The sequence below is a fragment of the Pristiophorus japonicus genome, chromosome 23 (assembly GCF_044704955.1).
Source record: "Pristiophorus japonicus isolate sPriJap1 chromosome 23, sPriJap1.hap1, whole genome shotgun sequence".
Classification (NCBI taxonomy): Eukaryota; Metazoa; Chordata; class Chondrichthyes; family Pristiophoridae; genus Pristiophorus; species Pristiophorus japonicus.
In genome coordinates this window covers 3,004,543-3,030,460 of record NC_091999.1, presented here as the reverse complement: position 1 = coordinate 3,030,460, position 25,918 = coordinate 3,004,543, and the positions used below count along the sequence as shown (strand labels likewise).

Here is a 25,918-nt window from a genome sequence, read left to right as displayed (position 1 = left end):
GTCCCACTCCCTCAGGATGATATCTGTACACTGACTGGTGTCTCTCCGTCCCTCTCCCTCAGGGAGATATCTGTACACTGACTGGTGTCTCTCAGTCCCTCTCCCTCAGGGAGATATCTGTACACTGACTGGTGTCTCTCAGTCCCCTCTCCCTCAGGGAGATATCTGTACACTGACTGGTGTCTCTCAGTCCCTCTCCCTCAGGGAGATATCTGTACACTGACTGGTGTCTCTCAGTCCCTCTCCCTCAGGGAGATATCTGTACACTGACTGGTGTCTCTCAGTCCCTCTCCCTCAGGGAGATATCTGTACACTGACTGGTGTCTCTCAGTCCCTCTCCCTCAGGGAGATATCTGTACACTGACTGGTGTCTCTCAGTCCCTCTCCCTCAGGGAGATATCTGTACACTGACTGGTGTCTCTCAGTCCCTCTCCCTCAGGGAGATATCTGTACACTGACTGGTGTCTCTCCGTCCCTCTCACCCAGGGAGATATCCGTACACTGACTGGTGTCTCTCAGTCCCTCTCCCTCAGGGAGATATCCGTACACTGACTGGTGTCTCTCAGTCCCTCTCACCCAGGGAGATATCCGTACACTGACTGGTGTCTCTCAGTCCCTCTCCCTCAGGGAGATATCTGTACACTGACTGGTGTCTCTCAGTGCCTCTCCCTCAGGGAGATAAGAACATAAGAAATAGGAGCAGGAATAAGCCATTTGGCCCCTCGAGCCTGCTACGCCATTCAGTATCATGACTGATCTGATCATGGACTCAGCTCCACTTCCCCGCCCGCTCCCCATACCCCTTTACTCCCTTATCACTCAAAAATCTGTCTATCTCCGTCTTAAATATATTCAATGACCCAGCCTCCAAGCTCTCTGGGACAGAGAATTCCATAGATTTACAACTCTCTGAGAGAAGAAATTTCTCCTCATCTCAGTTTTAAATGGGCGGCCCCTTATGCTAAGACTATGTCCCCTAGTTTTAGTTTCCTCTATGAGTGGAAATAGCCCTTTATTATCTTATACATTTCAATAAGATGACCTCTCAATCTTCTGACCTCCAATGAGTATAGGCCCAACCTGCTCAACCTATCCCCATAAGTCAACCCCCTCATCTCTGGAATCAACCGAGTGAATCTTCTCTGAACAGCCTCCAATGCAAGTGTATCCTTCCTTAAATACGGAGACCAAAACTGCACGCAGTACTCCAGGTGTGGCCTCACCAATACCCTGTACAGTTGTAGCAGGACTTCTCTGCTTTTATACTCCATCCCCCTTGCATAAGAACATAAGAACATAAGAATTAGGAACAGGAGTAGGACATCTAGCCCCTCGAGCCTGCTCCGCCATTCAATAAGATCATGGCTGATCTGATCGTGGACTCAGCTCCACTTACCCGCCCGCTCCCCATAACCCTTAATTCCCTTATTGGTTAAAAATCTATCTATCTGTGACTTGAATACATTCAATGAGCTAGCCTCAACTGCTTCCTTGGGCAGAGAATTCCACAGATTCACAACCCTCTGGGAGAAGAAATTCCTTCTCAACTCGGTTTTAAATTGGCTCCCCCGTATTTTGAGGCTGTGCCCCCTAGTTCTAGTCTCCCCCACCAGTGGAAACAACCTCTCTGCCTCTATCTTGTCTATCCCTTTCATGATTTTAAATGTTTCTATAAGATCACCCCTCATCCTTCTGAACTCCAAGGAGTAAAGACCCAGTCTACTCAATCTATCACCATAAGGTAACCCCCTCATTTCTCGAATCAGCCTCGTGAATCGTCTCTGTACCCCTTCCAAAGCTAGTATATCCTTCTTTAAGTAAGGTGACCAAAACTGCACGCAGTACTCCAGGTGCGGCCTTACCAATACGCTGTACAGTTGCAGCAGGACCTCCCTGCTTTTGTACTCCATCCCTCTCGCAATGAAGGCCAACATTCCATTCGCCTTCCTGATTACCTGCTGCACCTGCAAACTAACCTTTTGGGATTCATGCACAAGGACCCCCAGGTCCCTCTGCACCGCAGCATGTTGTAATTTCTCCCCATTCAAATAATATTCCCTTTTACTGTTTTTTTTCAAAAGGTGGATGACCTCACACTTTCCGACATTGTATTCCATCTGCCAAACCTTAGCCCATTCGCTTAACCTATCTAAATCTCTTTGCAGCCTCTCTGTGTCCTCTACACAACCCGCTTTTCCACTAATCTTTGTGTCATCTGCAAATTTTGTTGCACTACACTCTGTCCCCTCCTCTAGGTCATCTATGTATATTGCAAACAGTTGCAATAAAGACCAACATTCCATTGGCCTTCCTGATCACTTGCTGTACCTGCATACTAACTTTGTGTTTCATGTACAAGGACCCCCGGGTCCCTCTGTACTGCAGCACTTTGCAATCTTTTTCCATTTAAATTATAGCTTGCTTTTCTATTATTTCTGCCAAAGTGGTTAACCTCACATTTTCCCACATTATACTCCATCTGCCAAATGTTTGCCCACTCACTTAGCCTGTCTATATCCCTTTGCAGATTTTTTTGTGTCCTCCTCACAATTTGCTTTCCCACCCATCTTTGTATCATCAGCAAATTTGGCTACATTACACTCGGTCCCTTCATCCAAGTCATTAATATAGATTGTAAATAGTTGAGGCCCCAGCACTGATCCCTGCGGCACCCCACTGGTCACTGTTTGCTAACCGGAAATATCCCTCCCTCGGAGCTATCTGTGCACTGACTGGTCCCAGAGGTTGAAAGGTCAATGTCTGACCCATTGCTCCCCCCTTTTCTCCCTTCTGTTTGCCAGGAGCTGAATTTTACCACAGATCTCACAAGAGGAAAGGACGGAGGTGTAACAAGAAAGCTCTTTGAATTAATTCTTGAGCGGGTTTGGGCTTCTGTCACTCGCCACTTACGTCACAGCCCCGGATGGCGTCCATGGCGAGGAGGTTGTTGCCGTGGCGAAGTTGGAACCTGACCATCTCCATGGCAGCCCGCAGGCTCAGCAGCTCCTGGGCATTGTCGGCGTCGCACTCGTTGATCAGGTCCTGCAGCAGGAGGCCGTAGCTGATCATCCGCTGGATGGGCTTCAGCAGGTAGGAAGACAGGTCCATCCTGTCACCCAGAAACAGCTGTCTCCTCTGGAGGTACAAGACCAGCGGGATAGGTTCGGAAATGGAGGTGCATGGAGGGGAATGGAGAGTAATGCACAGGGTGAGAGTTACACGGAGAGTAATGGTGAGGGAGATTGTTTAAAAAAAAGACTTTGATTTATCTGGCGCCTTTCACAACCACCGGACGTCTCAAAGCACTTTATAGCCAATTAAGTCCTTTTTGGAGTGTACTCACTGTTGTAATGTGGGAAAGCAATTTGTGCACAAGTAAGCTCCCACAAACCGCAATGTGATAATGACCCGATAATCTGTTTTTGTTTATGTTGATTGAGGGATAAATATTGGCTCGGACACTGGGGACAATTCCCCTTTTTTGAAATCGTGCCACTGGGATCGTTTACGTCCACTTGGGAGAGCAGACATGGTCTCAGTTTAACATCTCATTTGAAAGACATTGCAGCACTCCCTCAGCACTGCAAGGGAGTGTCGGCTTAGATTGTCAGTGTTCAAGTCCTTGGAGTGGGACTTGAACCCACAACCTTCTGACTCAGAGGCGAGAGTGCTGCCCACTAAGCCACAGCTGACACCACAAGTTACGCAAGGAGAATAATGCTCAGGGAGAGAAACATAGAGAGGGGGAAGAGTAACACGGAGAAAAAGGAATAATGAATGAGTAACTAAGACAGTAATGCACAGGGAGAGAGTTACATGAAGAGTAATGGAGAGGGAATTGGAGTTACACGGAGAATAACCTCGAAGGAGTGCGTCAAGCAGTGAGCAATGGACAGAGAGCGAGTCGCGTGGAGGATAGGGATAGAGTGGCATGGAGATTATTGGAAGGGGAGAGGGACGCGTGCAAAATAACGGAGAAGGAGAGGCATGCGGGAAATAATGGACAAGAAGAGTTACATGAAGTACAATCACTCAGCTAAGTAGGCATTCTGTAGCTTTGTGCTGTAAGATTTAGGATCACAGGTCACACACAGATACCCAGAAAGGGTCTGAGGAGTTATAAGGCATTTTATTAAGGTAGCGATAGTTCAAATATAGCCAAACACAACACATAATCAGAATAGTCACAGTAAACATACGACCATGACAAGTTGGTACTAGTCCCGATCGGACCGACGGCAGGTGGCACGCACAGTTCTTATCGTCACCGTCTGCCCTGAAACACCTTCTGGGTCTTTTTTTTATTCTCTTTTTAGGGGTGGGCCTGGTGTAGGATATTGGTAGGGCCATTTAACATATGGCATGCCGAGTTCTTTGTCTCAACTCTCGGCTGAAACCCTCCTCTTCACATTTATCCTCCCGAGGTTGGAGTCAGAAGTTTGGAGCTGCCCGTTATCGGTTATTTATGTTCAGACTGTTCCAAGTCGCTTTCGCTATTGTACCAGGGAACGAATCGTTCAATTCTAACGCCAGTCTGAAGAGACTTTTTGGTCCCAAGTGATTGCTTCCAATTCGCGATTCCGTACGGTGCCCAGCTTCGGAGTGTAGCCAGAATATTCCACCTGCCCGCCTCTGCCTGGGGCCAGTTCACCGAGCACAGACCAGGGGGAGGTGGAACCTGGGTCCTTCCTGCTGTGTGTGGGCCTCAGCACCAATTGTAACCACTCTACCGCCACCCCACCCCCCCCCACTCCCCCGGCTGGGATTAGCTCACTCAACGCAGACTGAACCTCAATATCGTCCTGCGGAGGAATCATTCTCAAACCGAAGTGTCGGGAGTTGTTTCCCGCTCGCTCGGGCTTGGCCCCGGCTCACCCCGTGTTCCCCGGCACCATGGGAAACAAATCAGGCCAGACGTCATTACCTTGAAGAACGCGTTGCCGTGGCTGGAGAGGAGCGCGTCCGATTGCAGTTTGTTCTTCACGTAGAGGGCGTACATCGTAAACTGCTCTTTCTGCGGAGGTGGGAGGGGGGAGAGGAGTCACGTTACGGTGAAATCAAATACGAGTTACTACCAAGAAGAAGAGACTGTGGGCTAAACTTTCACCAACTTCGGCGGTTTTCCGGCAGGGTTTCTCAGCGCGACATTTGTTTCTGGGAGAGAAGCCGCCTGATTGAAAGTTACCCCCTTGCTCTTTGAATGGTACCACCCAGATCTCAAAACGCCAGCCGGGAACAAACAGCCAACGTGCACCGCCGAGAAGTTCGCCAGGCCGTAAGTTTAGCCTCAACGGAAGCCCGTCCAAATCGCCGAGGGAACCGCCCTGGTAAAAGCTGCTTAAACAGGGCGGTAGGGGAGTACTCTGCAAAGGTCAGTTAAAGGTTCTTTATTTTTAAATTGTAAAATGGCGATTAGCTTTAAATCTGTCTTGGGAATTTTTAAAAACTTTTTCTTTTTCTTTTGTGAAATTTAAAAAAAAAAATTTCCCCCTCCCTAGGCCCAACCGCAGCCTCGGAGAAAATTTTTAAAAACATTTTAAGAACCACCCGTTTCACTTAGTTTCGCCTTTAAGCGCCGAGAATACTGGTGCAAGATCCATTTTCTCGCCGGGCGATTATTTTTAACTTAATTATGGAAATTTTCACCAGCATTACTTGCGGTTTTTCTGGGCGGGTAATCGGGTGTTGAGGGGCTCTCGGGAAAGTCTAGCCCCGAGTGTGTCAGGGTGGGGGGGAGGGGGGATCTCAAGACCCTTAAGGATATCGACAAGTTGAATCCTGATGCGCTGTTTACAATGATAAAGCTCAGGAGAGGAAAGGTGAATGGCCAGATCAGGTAGAACCGTTTTAATCTGTTCTTGGCAAGGCCGCATTAAGCGCCCATTTCCCAGTTGCCCTGAGAAGGCGATGGTCGGCCCCCTCCTCGAGTGACTGTCTGTACAACTGAGTGTCTTGTTAGTGCCACCTAAGAACATAAGAATTAGGAGCAGGAGTCGGCCATTCGGCCCCTCAAGCCTGCTCCGCCATTCAATAAGATCAGGGCTGATCTTCGACCTCAACTCCACTTTCCTGCACTGTCCCCATATCCCTCGATTCCCTTAATATCCAAAAATCTATCGATCTCTGTCTTGAACATACTCAAAGACTGAGGTTCCACAGCCCTCTGGGGCAGAGAATTCCAAAGATTCACCATCCTCTGAGTGAAGACATTTCTCCTCGTCTCAGTCCTAAATGGCCGACCCCTTATTTTGAGACTGTGACCCCTGGTTCTAGACTCCCCAGCCCGGGGGAAACATCCTCCCTGCATCTACCCTGTCAAGCCCTGTAAGAACATTGTGTGTTTCAATGAGATCACCTCTCATTCTTCTAAATCTAGAGAATATGGTTTAGTCTACTCAATCTCTCCTCATAGGACAATCTCCCCATCCCAGGAATCAGTCTGGTGAACCTTCGCTGCACTTCCTCTATGGCAAGTATATCCTTCCTTAGGTACGGAGACCCAAACTGTACACAATACTCCAGGTGTGGTCTCACCAGGGCCCAATATAATTACAGTAAGACATCTTTACTCTTAGACTCAAATCCTCTTGTAATAAAGGCCAACATACCATTTGCTTTCTTAATTGCTTGCTGTACCTGCATGTTAACTTTCAGTGATTGGTGTACAAGGACACCCAGGTCCCTCTGAACCCCAACACTTCCCAATCTCTCACCATTTAAAAATACTCTGCTTTTCTAGTTTTCCTACCAAAGTAGATAACTTCACATTTCTCCACATTATGTTCCATTTGCCATGTTCTTGCCCACTCACTTACGCTGTCTATATCCCCTTGAAGCCTCTTTGCATCCTCCTCACAATTTACATCCCCACCGAGCTTTGTATCATCAGCAAACTTGGATATATTACACTTGGTCCCCTCATCCAAATCATTGATACAGATTGTGAATAGCTGGGGCCCCAGCACTGATCCTTGCGGTACCCCACTAGTTACAGCCTGCCAAACCCCAAAATGATCCGTTTATTCCTACTCTCTGTTTTCTGTCCGTTAACCAATCCCCAATCCATGCTAGTATATTACCCCCAATCCCATGAGCCCTAATTTTGTTCAATAACCTCTTGTGTGGCACCTTATCGACTGCCTTCTGAAAATCCAAATACACCACATCCACTGGCTCCCCCTTTATCTATTCTGCTAGTTACAATCTCAAAAAACAGATTTGTCAACCATGATTTCCCTTTCACAAATCCGTGTTGACTCTGCCCAATCCTATTATTATTCTCTAAGTGCCCTGTTACCATGTCCTTAATAATAGATTCTAGCATTTTCCCTACGACTGATGTCAGGCTAACTGGTCTGTAGTTCCCCGTTTTCTCTCTCCCTCCTTTCTTAAATAGTGGGGTTACATTTGCTGCCTTGCAATCCACGGGAACCATTCTGGAATCTATGGAATTTTGGAAGATGACAACTAATGCATCCACTATCTCTATAGCCACCTCTTTCAAAACCCTAGGATGTAGGCCTCAGGTCCAGGGGATCTATCGGCTTTTAGTCCCATTAATTTCTCCAGCACTATTTTTTTACTAATACTAATTTCTTTCAGTTCCTAATTCTCGTTTGATCCTTGGTTCTCCACTATTTCCGGGAGGTGTCTTCTTCTGTGAAGACAGACACAAAGGGGCTGAAATTGCCCACCGCTGGAAACGGGGCACACCTACACTGTTTCTGTTGATGTTACCGCCGCGATGTATGCGGTGTTTCTCGTAGGAAATTCCCCTCTTTGGCTTTTTTCCCCCCGGCGCATCAAAGTCGGTTATAACGGGGGCGGATGTGCGGCAGTAAGCGGAAGCTCACAGTGTAGAGGGGCGGAAGTTGGGGGCGAGTGTAGTGTCTGCCGCTGTCAGTCATCAGCGTAGCACTGATAACATCACCACGGCTCCCCCGTTCACTTAAAGGTGAGAGCCTGCGTGATTCTTTAAGTTTGGTCCACTGGCCCACTAGGGAGGGTTTCGGCTGGGCCAGTGGCCTGGCACCCAAGAGGCGGTGCCAGCCTACCTGTTGGCGGGTCAGCCAAACCAGGGGGCATAATTGTCGGCCCGATATAGCAGTCAGCCAACAAAAATAACAACATGGCGGCAGCGGCAGTGTGTTCTCCCCTTTAATGGGAGCCGCACCGGCATTTTAGGACTACAATCTCAGTGCACCAGCAGAAAAAGCTGCAGTTGGCATCGCGTGACGGGAGCAAGATTTGTTCGGTGGAATTTTGCCATTGGCGGTGGGAACATTGGTGGTGTGCGGTCTGATGACGCACTTAGGACGGATCGGCAGCAGCGGAGTGGTAGGGGTAGTGGGTCACCATCGGGATATCGCGGGGGCGGAATTTTCAAAATGGCGGCCATTAGATAAAAAAATGGGCGGCTGATTTCCAGCGGTAACAGGCCTTAAGGGAAGGGGCAATTTCGGCCCCAAAGTATTTGCTTAATTTCTCTGCCATTTCCTTATTTCCCATTATAATTTCTCCTGTCTCAGCCTTTAAGGGGAAGCCACATTTATTTTCGCTAATCTTTTCCTTTTTACAAACCTACAGAAGCTTTTACAGACTGTTTTTATGTCTCTCGCTAGTTTACTCTCATATTCTACTTTCCCTTTTATTATCAATTACTTGGTCCTCCTTTGCTGAATACTAAAATCTTCCCAATCCTCAGGCTTACTGCTCTTTCTGGCAACATTACAAGCCTCTTCCTTTGATCTAATACTATCTTTAACTACGGTTGGACCATTTTTCCTGTTGGGTTTTTGTACCTTAAAGGAATGTATGTTTGTTGTAAATTATGTATTAATTCTTTAAATACTATCCATTGCTTGTCTACTGTCATACCGTTTATGTAGTTCCCCAATCTATCTTAGTCAACTTGCCCCTATACCTACATAGTTTGCTTTGTTTAGACTTAAGATCCTAGTTTTGGATTTAGCTAAATCACTTTCAAACTCAATATAAGATTCTCATATTATGGTCACTCTTCCCTAAAGGCCCCTTTACTACAAGATTATTAATTGACCCTTTCTCATTGCACAATACTGGATCTAAAATAGCCTATTCCCCAGTTGGTTCCTCAACATACTGATCTCGAAAACTCTCGTATACATTCCATGAATTCATCCTCTACACTATTACTACAAATTTGGTTTGCCCAGTCTATATGTAGATTAAAGTCTTCCATGATTCCTGCATTACCCTTGTTACATGCACCTCTCATTTCCTGGTTTCGACTCTGCCCTACATTACCATTACTGTTTGGGGCCCTATAAACAACTCTCACCAATGTTTTCTGCCCCTTGCTGTTACTTAGCTCCACCCACTTTAATTCTACTTCTTGATTTCCAAGCTAAGATCCTTTCTCTCAACTGTCTTTATCCCATCCTTTATTATCAGCGTTACCCCTCCTCCTTCTCCATTTTGCCTATCTCATCTATAAGTTAAGTTTCCTGGAATATTTAGTTCCGAACCTTGGTCACTTTGCAACCACGTCTCCGTAATGGCTATTAGATCAAATCTATTCATTTCTATCTGCGCTATTAATTCATCTATTTTGTTGTGAATGCTTTGCGCATTCAGTTATAGTGCCGTTAGCTTTGACTTTTTCTATATTTCCCTGATGCCACCTTAGTCACTGATGCCCTATTACCTTTGTTGCTCTCTCTGTCTCTTCCTGACCCACTCTGTTTATTTTTACCCCAAATTCTGCTCTGCTCCAGAGCCTTGACATTTTTCTTTCTGCTTTGAATTTATTCTTTCCTGAATCCTCCCACTGCCCCCGCCCCCGTTCATTAGTTTAAAGCTCTGTCTCCTGCCCTAGTTATTGGATTCACCAGGACACTGGTCCCAGCCCGGTTCAAGTGCAGCCCTTCCCAACGGAACAGCTCCCTCTTTCCCCAGTACTGAAGCAAAACACCTGCCTCCCACACCACTCTTTGAGCCACGCATTTAACCTTCTAGTCTGCTCATCCCGATGCCAATTGGTGCGTGGCTCAGGTAACAATCCAGAGATTATTACCTTTGAGGTTCTGCTTTTTAATTTGGACCCCAACTCCTCGGCGAGACATCAAGAGTCAACCACGTAGGGTGGGACTGGAGTCACGTGTAGATCCAAACCAGGTAGGGGAGGCAGGTTCCCTTCCCTTGAAGGACATCAAGAAAGAAATAAAGAACTAGCATTTATATAGCACCTTTCACAACCTCAGGAAACAGGGCCAGAATTGGGGTGGGGGGGGGGGGGGGATGTCAGTATCCTGGAATTCCCTCCCCAACTCCATTGTGGTTGTATCTTAACTAAAAGGACAGCAGCGGCTCAAGGAGATGGCCCACCATGACCTTCTCACAGCGGCGAGGGGTGGACCATAAATGACCTTGGCAGCTTCACCCACACCTCGAAAAATACATACATCAAGAATCCGGGGAGAGGAAGGCTTGGACATGGGATGATCTGATGAGATTTGTTTTTGATCAGACCCGGGGTCAGTAACGCACTGCCGCAATGACATTCCTCTGCCAGAGAAGGCGACGTCGCGCAGAGTGAAAATTGTACTCAGCACAAGGATACCCCAGTCTCCCCTCCCCTCACTTAAAAGACTTGCATTTCTATAGCCGCCTTTCACAACCTCAGCACTTTACCGCCAATGATTCATTCCTGGGATGAGAGGGTTGTCCTATGAGGAGAGATTGTGTAGAATGGGCCGATACTCTCTGGAGTTTAGAAGAATAAGAGGTGATCTCATTGAAACATACAAGATTCTGAAGGGCATTGACAGGGTAGATGCTGAGAGGTTGTTTCCCCCGGGCTGGAGTGTCTAGAACCAGGGGGCACAGTCCCAGGATAAGTCGGCCATTTAAGACAGAGATGAGGAGGAATTTCTTCACTCAAGAGGGCGGTGAATCTTTGGAATTCTTTGCCCCAGGGGGCTGTGGATGCTGAGACTCTGAACATATTCAAGGCGGAGATAGATTTTTGGAGTCTGGGGGAATCAAGGGATATGGAGATCGGATGGGAAAGTGGAGTTGGGGTCGATAATCAGCCATGATCTTACTGAAAGGCGGAGCAGGCTCGAGGGGCCGTATGGCCTACTCCCGCTACTATTTATGTTCTTATGTACGTTTGAAGTGTAGTCACTGTTGCAATGTATGGATGTGTGGCAGCTAATTTGTGCACAGCAAAGTCCCACAAACAGCGGGATAATGACCAATCTGTTTCAGTGCTGTTGGTTGAGGGATAAATATTGGCCCCAGAACAGGTGGATGAACTGCCCCTGCTCTTCTTGCAATTGTGGACGCTTTTACGTCCACCCGAGAGGACAGACGGGGCTCTCGGCTGAACGTCTCATCCGACAGAGCAGCACTCCCCCTGGATGACGGGGGTCAAGTCTCCGGAGTGGGGGCTCGAACCCACAAAAAGAGAATGGAACGGGCAAGCACCGGCTCAGAAGGAAAAGGCAAAACAAAATGGGCGGAGGAGGGTGCTTTGGGAATCCGCGCGGTACTTACGTGGCGGAGGAAGCACTCGCCGAGGCAGAGTGGGCGAGCCAGGCAGCTCTGCAGCTCCTGCAGGAGGCGCTGCCCGTGGAAGACCAGGAGCTTCTCCAGGTTGCCGAAGACGACGCCTCGCTTGCCGCGCAGGTCCTGCGGCACGTCCGGCCGATCCATCTCCGGGAAGTAGTTCTTGACAACGTGCGCCAGCGAGCCGACGTATTCCTGCTCCGCGGCCAGTGCCTCGGCCAGGGTGCGACGGGGTTTACTGAAAGAACGGGGGCGGGGTAGGGGAAAATGAAAGAAAGACGTGCAGTGAGCTGGGAGACGTGGATCGGAAGCACTGCAGCGCCACCACTGACGGGAGGCGGTAACTGCAGCGTTTGGCAAGAAATTATTTGCATTTATATGGTGCCTTTCGCCAGCTCAGGACGTCCCAGAGCTTTTTGCAGTCTTGAATATGGGGTCAGGTCTCTGGAGCATGTCCCAAACCCACAACCTTCTGACTCCGAAGCAACGGTGTTACCCACTGAGCAACGCATGCCAAGGATGGGCAAGTGCCAGTCACTTTAGTGTCGATGGGGAATAAGAGGGGGAATGTTCACTTTTACTTTAGGTCGGAAGGAGATTTACCAGACTGGTACCAGGGCTGAGGGACGTCAGTGATGTGGAGAGACTAGAGAGGCAGGGATTGTTTCCCTCAGAGGAGAGAAGGTTGAGAGGAGATTTAATAGAGGTATTCAAAATTATGAGGGGTGTCGATAGATTATATGAAAAGAGAACATTTTTCCACTGGCAGGTGGGTAAGTAACCAGTAGACACAGATTTAAGATAATCGGCAATAGAACCAGAGAGGGAGACGAGGAGATTTTTTTCCACGCACTGAGTGGTTATGATCTGGAATGTATTGTCTGAAAGTCTGGTGGAAGCAGATTCTATGGTAACTTTCAGAAGGGAATTGGAAAGGAAAAATTGGTAGAGCTATGGGAAAAGACCATGGCGGGGAGCTAATTGGACTTCTCTTTCAAAGAGCCGGCATAGATACGATGGGCTGAATCGCCTCCTTCTGCGCTGCAAGATTTTATTAGTGTTGATTTAAGCCCCAATCATTTCTCGGGGGGGGGGGGGGGAAATCAGAGGAACGGATGTAGACCAGCAAAGGACAGGACGGGTGACTGAGTCTTGGAGCGAGTTGAGAGTTTGTGGCGGGAGTGGAGGGGGTGGTGAGGGAGCAGGGGTAAGAGGACAGCGAGGAGGGAATTGGAGGTGAAAATGGACATGGGTGGAGATGCAAACCAGGTGGAGTTGCTCTTGCCGGCCATTATATGACACGTCCGATATTAAGATTTTTATTGGCTTCCGGTTAAGCAACGCCTCGATTTCAAAATTCTCCTTATTTTCAAATCCTTCCATGGCTCTCGCCCCTCCCTATCTCTGTAATCTCCTCCAGCCCCACAACCCCCCCCCCACCCCCCGAGATGTCTGCGCTCCTCTAATTCTGCCCCCCTGACCATCCCTGATTATAATCGCTCCACCATCGGTGGCCGTGCCTTCTGTTGCCTGGGCCCCAAGCTCTGGAACTCCCTCCCTAAACCTCTCCACCTCTCTACCTCTCTCTCCTCCTTCAAGACGCTCCTTAAAACCCACCTCTTTGACCAAGCCTGCCGTAATTTCTACTTATGCGGCTCGTGGTCAAATTTTTAACTCATAATACTCCTGTGAAGCGCCTTGGGACGTTTCACTACGTTAAAGGCGCTATATAAATACAATTTGTTGTTGTTGAAGATGACAGACCTGAGTATCAGGCGCAGTGCATACCTGGAGAATGATGCGACGCCTGACGCTGTATTGCGTCCCTACCTGCGTCCAACTTCGCCCTCTCCGAGTCTGGGGAGGGTGAGGAAGAACTAATGTGGATATGGATTTGTGGAGGTGGGGTTGGAAGCTGATGGAAATAGGCTATTATGGAGAAGGGTCGCGGTGACTATCACAAAAACTTGCCTTTAACATAGTAAAACGCCACAAGGCACTTCACAGGAGGGTAATCAGACAAAAAGTGACACCGAGCCACATAAAGAGATATTAGGACAGGCGGGGTAGGTTTAAAGGAGCGTCTTGAAGGAGGAAAGAGAGGTAGAGAGGCGGAGAGGTTTAGGGAGGGAGTTCCAGAGCTTAGGACCTTAGGCTGAAGGCACGGCCGCCAATAGTGGAGCGATTAAAATCGGGGATGCTCAAGAGGCCAGAATTGGAGGAATGCAGAGATCTCGGAGGGTTGTAGGAGGTTACAGAGATAGGGAGGGGCGAGGGCCATGGAAGGATTTGAACACGAGGGTGGGAATTTTGAAATCGAGGCGTCGTTTATCTGGGGGCCAATGTAGGTCAGTGAGCACAGGGGGTGATGGGTGAGCTGGGCTTGGTGCGAGTTAGGACACGGGGCAGTGAGCACAGGGGGTGATGGGTGAGCGGGGCTTGGTGCGAGTTAGGACACGGGCAGCTGAGTTTTGGATCACCTCAATTTACGGAGGGTAGAATGTGGGAGGCCGGCCAGGAGTGCGTTGGAATAGTCAAGTCTGGTGTAACAAAGGCATGGATAAGGGCTTCAGCAGCGGATGAGCTGAGGCAGGGGCGCAGACGGGCGACTTAGGACAGGGGCAGACTAGTTTGGGATGAGCTATTATGGAGATGGTTCGCAGTGATAACCACAAAAACTTGCCTATAACATTGTAAAACGCCACAAGGCACTTCACAGGAGGGCAGACAAAAAGTGACACCGAGTCACATAAAGAGATATTAGGACAGGTGGGGTAGGTTTTAAGGAGAGTCTTGAAGGAGGAAAGAGAGGTAGAGAGGTTTAGGGAGGGAGTTCCAGAGCTTGGAGCCCAGGCAACAGAAGGCACGGCCACCGATGGCTGAGCGATTATAATCAGGGCTGCCCCTTGCAGTACTCCCATGTTTGCTTTTTTATTGATTTATTGTTCATTCTCGGGATGTGGGCGTTGCTGGCAAGGCCCCTGGCATGTATTCCCCGTGCCTTTTTGACCCTGGAGAAGGTGGTGGAACCCAGAGATTTCGGTGGGTTGGCGGATGTTACAGACATGGGGAGGAGCGAGGGCCGTGGAGGGATTTGAACACGAGGATGAGAATTTTGAAAATTGAGGTGTCGCTTAACCGGGAGCCAATGTAGGTCAGCGAGCACGGGGAGAGGGGCGATGGGTGAGTGGGATTTGGTGCGAGTTAGGACACGGGGCAGTGAGCACAGGGGGTGATGGGTGAGCGGGACTTGGTACGAGTTAGGACACGGGGCAGTGAACACAGGGGGTGATGGGTGAGCGGGACTCGGCGCGAGTTAGGACACGGGGCAGCGAGCACAGGGGGTGATGGGTGAGCGGGACTTGGTATGAGTTAGGACACGGGGCAGTGAGCACAGGGGGTGATGGGTGAGTGGGACTTGGTACGAGTTAGGACACGAGGCAGTGAGCACAGGGGGTGATGGGTGAGCGGGACTCGGCGCGAGTTAGGACACGGGGCAGCGAGCACAGGGGGTGATGGGTGAACGGGACTCGGTGCGAGTTAGGACACGGGGCAGCAAGCACAGGGGTTGATGGGTGAGCGGGACTCGGTGCGAGTTAGGACACGGGGCAGCAAGCACAGGGGTTGATGGGTGAGCGGGACTCGGTGCGAGTTAGAACACGGGGCAGCGAGCACAGGGGGTGATGGGTGAGCGGGACTCGGTGCGAGTTAGGACACGGGGCAACAAGCACAGGGGTTGATGGGTGAGCGGGACTCGGTGCGAGTTAGAACACGGGGCAGCGAGCACAGGGGGTGATGGGTGAGCGGGACTCGGTGCGAGTTAGGACACGGGGCAGCGTGGTTTTCGACGAGGTCGCGTTGACTAAGACACAGGCACGCGCCGGGCCACCTACCTGCCCTTGGTCTGCGGTTCCAGCCAGGGAGTGCCACCCCATGGGGCCTCAGCCACGGCCCCTCCTGCCCTCGCCAGCATGACGTGCTCCCTGGGTGAGCAGGTTCTGTCCACCAGCTCAGTGCTGGTCACCTCCAGCCCCTTGATGAAGACGCCGGTGCTGCTGCCATGCGCCGGCTCGCTGAGGGCCCTCTGGCAGTCCGGGGCCTTTTGGCGCGCCAGGTCGAAGCTCTGGGCCTTCTTCAGCCCCCGCCGGGAGTCCTGGACCCGGGGCGGGAAGCCGCCTGGCGCCGGCCCCCGCCCCGAGAACCCCAGGCGGGGGTCCGGCCCGCGAATGTCCGGTGTGGAGGCGTGGATGGGCGAGAAGGTCCCGAGGGGGTCGCAGCGTTGTCGGGCTGACGGATCCTCGTCGCGGTCGCCGGAGGCCGAAGCCAAGGACAGGGCCGAGAGACCCGCGCCCATCCACTCCCTTCGGTCGGGGGGCGGGTCGCTGCTGCTCAGCGAGGTCATGCTGAGCGAGGGGGTCATGGACGCGTTGGCGTGCCGGGGGCTCCTCCGCTCCAAGCACGGCGTCCGGCTGCCCCCGTGGCCCGCCGCGCCCTCGGGCGACTTCCTCCGGCTGGCCCAGCACGGCGGCGGCGGCTGCTGCTCCGCGCCCGGCCACCCGCTGGTCCTGCGGGCGGCCGCCATCTTGCGCCCGGCCGCTGACTTGGTCTCCTGGCACTTGGCCCGACAGAAGGTCCACTGGTCCAGGCACCGCCGCTCCCCCAGCTCCTCCGCCAGCTCGCGCATTTCCAGGAAGCGGGACTCGGGGATCTCGGGGTGGCGCTCCGCGTAGCGCTCCAGGCTGGCAATGGCCGCCTCGCAGTGGCCAGGGGACAGGCAGTGCTCCATGCTGATGCCGGCCAGGTTCCGGATGCCCACCAACGACCAGTTGTATGCCTGCACAAGTTTAAAAAAAAGACTTAACAGGGAAAGATTCTTTGTCCGGACAGAGGGAATGATTCACTTCTGTCTGGTACTGTACCTCAGTGTGTGTCTCAGCGTCATCTCCTGCACAGATACAGTACACAGCACCCTGTGTTACTGACTGTATCTGTACTGATGTTAATCCAGCTCCCTCACACTGTCACTCAGTAACCTCTCCCCCCAGCACCCTGTGTTACTGACTGTATCGGTACTGATGTTAATCCAGCTCCCTCACACTGTCACTCAGTAACCCCTCTCCCCCAGCTCCCTGTGTTACTGACTGTATCGGTACTGATGTTAATCCAGCTCCCTCACACTGTCACTCAGTAACCCCTCTCCCCCAGCACCCTGTGTTACTGACTGTATCTGTACTGATGTTAATCCAGCTCCCTCACACTCTCACTCAGTAACCCCTCCCCACAGCACTCAGTGTTATTGACTGTATCTGTACTTATGTTCATCCAGCTCCCTCACACTGTCACTCAGTAATTCTCTCCCCCAGCACCCTGTGTTAATGACTGTAGCTGTACTGATGTTAATCTAGCTCCCTCACACTGTCACTCAGTAACCCCTCTCCCCTCGCACCCTGTGTTACTGACAGTATCTGTACTGATGTTAATCCCGCTCCCTCACACTGTCACTCAGTCACCCCACCCCCAGCACCATGTGTTACTGACTATATCTGTACTGATGTTAATCCAGCTCCCTCACACTGTCACTCAGTAACCCCTCTCCCCCAGCACCCTGTGTTACTGACTGTATCTGTACTGATGTTAATCCAGCTCCCTCACACTGTCACTCAGTAACCCCTCCCCCAGCACCCTGTTACTGACTGTATCTGTACTGATGTTAATCCCGCTCCCTCACACTGTCACTCAGTAACCCCTCCCCCAGCACCCTGTGTTACTCACTGTATCTGTACTGATGTGAATCCAGCTCCCTCACACTGTCATTCAGGAACCCCTCCCCCAGCACCCGGTGTTATTGACTGTATCTGTACTGATGTTCATCCAGCTCCCTCACACTGTCACTCAGTAACCCCTCCCCCAGCACCCTGTGTTAATGACTGTATCTGAACTGATGTTAATCCAGCTCCCTCACACTGTCACTCAATAACCTCTCCCCAGCACCCTGTGTTACTGACTGTATCTGTACTGATGTTAATCCAGCTCCCTCACACTGTCACTCAGTAACCCCTCTCCCCCAGCACTCTGTGTTACTGACTGTATCTGTACTGATGTTAATCACGCTCCCTCACACTGTCACTCAGTAACCCCTCCCCCAGCACCATGTGTTACTGACTGTATCTGTACTGATGTTAATCCAGCTCCCTCACACTGTCACTCAGTAACCCCTCTCCCCCAGCGCCCTGTGTTACTCACTGTATCTGTACTGATGTGAATACAGCTCCCTCACACTGTCACGCAGTAACCCCTCCTCAGCACCCTGTGTTAGTGACTGTATCTGTACTGATGTTAATCCAGCTCCCTCACACTTCACTCAGTAACGCCTCCCCAGCACCCTGTGTTACTGACTGTATCTGTACTGATGTTAATCCAGCTCCCTCACACTGTCACTCAGTAACCTCTCCCCCAGCACCCTGTGTTACTGACTGTATCTGTACTGATGTTAATCCAGCTCCCTCACACTGTCATTCAGTAACCTCTCCCCTAGCATCCTGTGTTAATGACTGTATCTGTACTGATGTTAATCCAGCTCCCTCACACTGTCACTCAGTAACCCCTCTCCTCAGCACTCTGTGTTACTGACTGTATCTGCACTGATGTTAATCCAGCTCCCTCACACTGTCATTCAGTAACCCTTCCCCCAGCACCCTGTGTTACTGACTGTATCTGTGCTGATGTTAATCCAGCTCCCTCACAGTTACACAGTAACTCCGCCCCCAGCACCCTGTGTTACTGACTGTATCTCTACTGATGTTAATCCAGCTCCTTCACACTGTCATTCAGTAACCCTTCCCCCAGCACCCTGTCTTACTCACTGTATCTGTACTGATGTTAATCCAGCTCCCTCACACAGTCACTCCGTAACCCCTCTCCCCCAGCAGCCTGTGTTACTGACTGTATCTGTACTGATGTTAATCCAGCTCCTTCACACTATCACTCAGTAACCCATCCCCCAGCACCCTGTGTTCCTGACTGTATCTGTACTGATGTTAATCCAGCTCCTTCACACAATCACTCAGTAACCTCACCCCCGGCACCCTGTGTTACTGACTGCATCTGTAGTGATGTTAATCCAGCTCCCTCACACTGTCACTCAGTAGCCCCTTTCCCCTAGCACCCAGTGTTATTGACTGTATCTGTACTGATGTTAATCCAGCTCCCTCACACTGTCACTCAGTAACCTCTCCCCCAGCACCCTGTGTTAATGACTGCATCTGTACTGATGTGAATCTAGCTCCCTCACAGTGTCATCCAGTAACACGTCCCCTAGCACCCTGTGTTATTGACTGTATCTGTACTGATGTGAATCCAGGTCCCTCACAGTGTCACTCAGTCACACCTCCCCTAGCACCCTGTGTTACTGACTGTATCTGTACTGATGTTAATCTAGCTCCCTCACACTGTCACTCAGTAACCCCTCTCCCAGCACCCTGTGTTACTCACTGTATCTGTACTGATGTTAATCGAGCTCCCTCACACTGTCACTCAGTAAGCCCTCTCCCCAGCACCCTGTGTTACTGACTGTATCCGTACTGATGTTAATCCAGCTCCCTCACGCTGTCATTCAGGAACCCCTCTCCCCAGCACCCTGTGTTACTGACTGTTTCTGTACTGATGTTAATCCAGCTCCTTCACACTGTCACTCAGTAGCCCCTCTCCGCTAGCACCCAGTGTTATTGACTGTATCTGTACTGATGTTAATCCAGCTCCCTCACACTGTCACTCAGTAACCCCTCACCCCAGCACCCTGTGTTACTGACTGTATCTGTACTGATGTGAATCTAGCTCCCTCACACTGTCACTCAGTAACCTCTCCCCCAGCACCCTGTGTTACTGACTGTATCTGTACTGATGTTAATCCAGCTCCCTCACACTGTCACTCACTAACTTCTCCCCCAGCACCCTGTGTTAATGACTGTATCTGCACTGATGTTAATCCAGCTCCCTCACACTGTCACTCACTAACTTCTCCCCCAGCACCCAGTGGTATTGACTGTATCTGTACTGATGTTAATCCAGCTCCCTCACACTGTCACTCAGTAACCTCTCCCCCAGCACCCTGTGTTACTGACTGTATCCGTACTGATGTTAATCCAGCTCCCTCACACTGTCACTCAGTAACCACTCTTACCCAGCACCCTGTGTTACTGACTGTATCTGCACTGATGCTAATCCCGCTCACTCACACTCTCACTCAGTAACCCCTCTCTCCCAGCACCCTCGGTTACTGACTGCATCCGTACTGATGTCAATTCAGCTCCCTCACACTGTCACTCAGTAACCCCTCTCCCACCAGCACCCTCTGTTACTGACTGTATCCGTACTGATGTTAATCCAGCTCCCTCACACTGTCACTCAGTAATCCCTCTCCCCCAGCACCCTGTGTTACTGACTGTATCTGGACTGAAGTTAATCCAGCTCCCTCACACTGTCACTCAGTAACCCCTCCCCCAGCACACTGTTGTTAATCCAGCTCCCTCACACTGTCACTCAGTAACCTCTCACCCAGCACCCTGTGTTAATGACTGTAGCTGTACTGATGTTAATCCAGCTCCCTCACACTGTCACTCAGTAACCACTCTCCCCCAGCACCCTGTGTTACTGACTGTATCTGCACTGATGTTAATCCAGCTCCCTCACACTGTCACTCAGTAACCTCTCTCCCCCAGCACCCTGTGTTACTGACTGTATCTGTACTGATGTTAATCCAGCTCCCTCACACTGTCACTCAGTAACCCCCCTCCCCCAGCGCCCTGTGTTACTGACTGTATCTGTACAGATGTTAATCCAGCTCCCTCACACTGTCACTCAGTAACCTCTCCCCCTGCACCCTGTGTTACTGACTGTATCTGTACTGATGTTCATCCAGCTCTCTCACACTGTCACTCAGTAACCCCTCTCCCCCAGCACCCTGTGTTACTGACTGTATCCGTACTGATGTTAATCCAGCTCCCTCACACTTTCACTCAGTAATCCCTCTCCCCCAGCACCCTGTGTTACTGACTGTATCTGTACTGATGTTAATCCAGCTCCCTCACACTTTCACTCACTCACTTCTCCCCCAGCACCCTGTGTTAATGACTGTATCTGTACTGATGTTAATCCAGTTCCCTCACACTGTCACTCAGTAACCCCTCCCCCAGCACCCTGTGTTACTTACTGTATCTGTACTGATGTTAATCCCGCTCCCTCACACTGTCACTCAGTGACCCCTCCTCCAGAACACTGTGTTACTGACTGTATCTGTACTGATGTTAATCCAGCTCCCTCACACAGTCACTCAGGAACCTCACCCCCAGCACCCTGTGTTACTGACTGCATCTGTACTGATGTTAATCCAGCTCCCTCACACTCTCACTCAGTAACCCCTCACCCCAGCACCCTGTGTTACTGACTGTATCTGTACTGATGCTAATCCAGCTCCCTCACACTGTCACTCAGTAGCCCCTCTCCCCTAGCACCCAGTGTTATTGACTGTATCTGTACTGATGTTAATCCAGCTCCCTCACACTGTCACTCAGTAACCCCTCTCCCCCAGCACCCTGTGTTACTGACTGTATCTGTACTGATGCTAATCCCGCTCCCTCACACTCTCACTCAGTAACCCCTCACCCCAGCACCCTGTGTTACTGACTGTATCTGTACTGATGTGAATCTAGCTCCCTCACAGTGTCACTCAGTAATCCCTCTCCCCCAGCACCCTGTGTTACTGACTGTATCTGGACTAATGTTAATCCAGCTCGCTCACACTGTCACTCACTAACTTCTCCCCCAGCACCCAGTGTTATTGACTGTATCTGTACTGATGTTAATCCAGCTCCCTCACACTGTCACTCAGTAACCACTCTCCCCCAGCACCCTGTGTTACTGACTGTATCTGTACTGATGTTAATCCAGCTCCCTCACACTGTCACTCAGTAACCCCTCTCCCCCAGCACCCTGTGTTACTGACTGTATCTGTTCCGATGTTAATCCCGCTCCCTCACACTGTCACTCAGTAACCTCTCCCCCAGCACCCTGTGTTAATGACTGTATCTGTACTGATGATAATCCAGCTCCCTCACACTGTCACTCAGTAACCCCTCTCCCCCCAGCACCCTCTGTTACTGACTGTATCCGTACTGATGTTAATCCAGCTCCCTCACACTGTCACTCAGTAACCCCTCTCCCCCAGCACCCTGTGTTACTGACTGTATCTGTACTGATGCTAATCCCGCTCCCTCACACTCTCACTCAGTAACCCCTCACCCCAGCACCCTGTGTTACTGACTGTATCTGTACTGATGTGAATCTAGCTCCCTCACAGTGTCACTCAGTAACACGTCCCCTAGCACCCTGTGTTACTGACTGTATCTGTACTGATGTGAATCCAGGTCCCTCACAGTGTCACTCAGTCACACCTCCCCTAGCACCCTGTGTTACTGACTGTATCTGTACTGATGTTAATCTAGCTCCCTCACACTGTCACTCAGTAATCCCTCTCCCCCAGCACCCTGTGTTACTGACTGTATCTGGACTAATGTTAATCCAGCTCCCTCACACTGTCACTCACTAACTTCTCCCCCAGCACCCAGTGTTATTGACTGTATCTGTACTGATGTTAATCCAGCTCCCTCACACTGTCACTCAGTAACCACTCTCCCCCAGCACCCTGTGTTACTGACTGTATCCGTACTGATGTCAATTCAGCTCCCTCACACTGTCACTCAGTAACCCCTCTCCCACCAGCACCCTCTGTTACTGACTGTATCCGTACTGATGTTAATCCAGCTCCCTCACACTGTCACTCAGTAATCCCTCTCCCCCAGCACCCTGTGTTACTGACTGTATCTGGACTGAAGTTAATCCAGCTCCCTCACACTGTCACTCAGTAACCCCTCCCCCAGCACACTGTTGTTAATCCAGCTCCCTCACACTGTCACTCAGTAACCTCTCACCCAGCACCCTGTGTTAATGACTGTAGCTGTACTGATGTTAATCCAGCTCCCTCACACTGTCACTCAGTAACCACTCTCCCCCAGCACCCTGTGTTACTGACTGTATCTGCACTGATGTTAATCCAGCTCCCTCACACTGTCACTCAGTAACCTCTCTCCCCCAGCACCCTGTGTTACTGACTGTATCTGTACTGATGTTAATCCAGCTCCCTCACACTGTCACTCAGTAACCTCTCCCCCAGCACCCTGTGTTAATGACTGTAGCTGTACTGATGTTAATCCAGCTCCCTCACACTGTCACTCAGTAACCACTCTCCCCCAGCACCCTGTGTTACTGACTGTATCTGCACTGATGCTAATCCCGCTCACTCACACTGTCACTCAGTAACCCCTCTCCCCCAGCACCCTGTGTTACTGACTGTATCTGTACTGATGTTAATCCAGCTCCCTCACACTGTCACTCAGTAACCCCCCTCCCCCAGCGCCCTGTGTTACTGACTGTATCTGTACAGATGTTAATCCAGCTCCCTCACACTGTCACTCAGTAACCTCTCCCCCTGCACCCTGTGTTACTGACTGTATCTGTACTGATGTTCATCCAGCTCTCTCACACTGTCACTCAGTAACCCCTCTCCCCCAGCACCCTGTGTTACTGACTGTATCCGTACTGATGTTAATCCAGCTCCCTCACACTTTCACTCAGTAATCCCTCTCCCCCAGCACCCTGTGTTACTGACTGTATCTGTACTGATGTTAATCCAGCTCCCTCACACTTTCACTCACTCACTTCTCCCCCAGCACCCTGTGTTAATGACTGTATCTGTACTGATGTTAATCCAGTTCCCTCACACTGTCACTCAGTAACCCCTCCCCCAGCACCCTGTGTTACTTACTGTATCTGTACTGATGTTAATCCCGCTCCCTCACACTGTCACTCAGTGACCCCTCCTCCAGAACACTGTGTTACTGACTGTATCTGTACTGATGTTAATCCAGCTCCCTCACACAGTCACTCAGGAACCTCACCCCCAGCACCCTGTGTTACTGACTGCATCTGTACTGATGTTAATCCAGCTCCCTCACACTCTCACTCAGTAACCCCTCACCCCAGCACCCTGTGTTACTGACTGTATCTGTACTGATGCTAATCCAGCTCCCTCACACTGTCACTCAGTAGCCCCTCTCCCCTAGCACCCAGTGTTATTGACTGTATCTGTACTGATGTTAATCCAGCTCCCTCACACTGTCACTCAGTAACCCCTCTCCCCCAGCACCCTGTGTTACTGACTGTATCTGTACTGATGCTAATCCCGCTCCCTCACACTCTCACTCAGTAACCCCTCACCCCAGCACCCTGTGTTACTGACTGTATCTGTACTGATGTGAATCTAGCTCCCTCACAGTGTCACTCAGTAACACGTCCCCTAGCACCCTGTGTTACTGACTGTATCTGTACTGATGTGAATCCAGGTCCCTCACAGTGTCACTCAGTCACACCTCCCCTAGCACCCTGTGTTACTGACTGTATCTGTACTGATGTTAATCTAGCTCCCTCACACTGTCACTCAGTAATCCCTCTCCCCCAGCACCCTGTGTTACTGACTGTATCTGGACTAATGTTAATCCAGCTCCCTCACACTGTCACTCACTAACTTCTCCCCCAGCACCCAGTGTTATTGACTGTATCTGTACTGATGTTAATCCAGCTCCCTCACACTGTCACTCAGTAACCACTCTCCCCCAGCACCCTGTGTTACTGACTGTATCTGTACTGATGTTAATCCAGCTCCCTCACACTGTCACTCAGTAACCCCTCTCCCCCAGCACCCTGTGTTACTGACTGTATCTGTTCTGATGTTAATCCCGCTCCCTCACACTGTCACTCAGTAACCTCTCCCCCAGCACCCTGTGTTAATGACTGTATCTGTACTGATGATAATCCAGCTCCCTCACACTGTCACTCAGTAACCCCTCTCCCCCCAGCACCCTCTGTTACTGACTGTATCCGTACTGATGTTAATCCAGCTCCCTCACACTGTCACTCAGTAACCCCACTCCCCTCGCACCCTGTGTTACTGACTGTATCCGTACTGATGTTAATCCAGATCCCTCACACTGTCACTGAGTAACCCCTCTCCCCGAGCACCCTGTGTTACTGACTGTATCTGTACTGATGTTAATCCGCCTCCCTCACACTGTCACTCAGTAACGCCTCTCCCCCAGCACCCAGTGTTATTGACTGTATCTGTACTGATGTTAATCCAGCTCCCTCACACTGTCACTCAGTAACCTCTCTCCCCCAGCACCCTGTGTTACTGACTGTATCTGTACTGATGTTAATCCAGCTCCGTCACACTGTCACTCAGTAACCCCTCTCCCCCAGCACCCGCTGTTACTGACTGTATCTGTACTGATGTTAATCCAGCTCCGTCACACTGTCACTCAGTAACTCCTCTCCCCCAGCACCCTGTGTTACTGACTGTATCTGTACTGATGTTAATCCAGCTCCCTCACACTGTCACTCAGTAACCCCTCTCCCCCAGCACCCTGTGTTACTGACTGTATCTGTACTGATGTTAATTCAGCTCCCTCACACTGTCACTCAGTAACCCCTCTCCCACCAGCACCCTCTGTTACTGACTGTATCCGTACTGATGTTAATCCAGCTCCCTCACACTTTCACTCAGTAATCCCTCTCCCCCAGCACCCTGTGTTACTGACTGTATCTGTACTGATGTTAATCCAGCTCCCTCACACTGTCACTCACTCACTTCTCCCCCAGCACCCTGTGTTAATGACTGTATCTGTACTGATGTTAATCCAGTTCCCTCACACTGTCACTCAGTAACCCCTCCCCCAGCACCCTGTGTTACTTACTGTATCTGTACTGATGTTAATCCCGCTCCCTCACACTGTCACTCAGTGACCCCTCCTCCAGAACACTGTGTTACTGACTGTTTCTGTCCTGATGTTAATCCAGCTCCCTCACACAGTCACTCAGGAACCTCACCCCCGGCACCCTGTGTTACTGACTGCATCTGTACTGATGTTAATCCAGCTCCCTCACACTCTCACTCAGTAACCCCTCACCCCAGCACCCTGTGTTACTGACTGTATCTGTACTGATGCTAATCCAGCTCCCTCACACTGTCACTCAGTAGCCCCTCTCCCCTAGCACCCAGTGTTATTGACTGTATCTGTACTGATGTTAATCCAGCTCCCTCACACTGTCACTCAGTAACGCCTCTCCCCCAGCACCCTGTGTTACTGACTGTATCTGTACTGATGCTAATCCCGCTCCCTCACACTCTCACTCAGTAACCCCTCACCCCAGCACCCTGTGTTACTGACTGTATCTGTACTGATGTGAATCTAGCTCCCTC

The 25,918-nt window shown here is 50.6% G+C and overlaps 1 protein-coding gene across 1 annotated transcript in view; it reads right to left on the bottom strand.

Annotated features, from left to right (window-relative positions):
- The window catches only part of LOC139235686 (uncharacterized), a 161,331-nt gene that overhangs the window by 19,126 nt on the left and 116,287 nt on the right, over positions 1-25,918 (bottom strand). Inside the window, exons 14-17 of the mRNA XM_070866725.1 lie at positions 15,444-16,384; positions 11,539-11,788; positions 4,925-5,014; positions 2,911-3,135 (exon numbers count right to left, since the gene is read on the bottom strand). Coding sequence (XP_070722826.1) covers positions 2,911-3,135; positions 4,925-5,014; positions 11,539-11,788; positions 15,444-16,384 — 1,506 coding nt within the window. The remainder of the gene's footprint in view (positions 1-2,910; positions 3,136-4,924; positions 5,015-11,538; positions 11,789-15,443; positions 16,385-25,918) is intronic.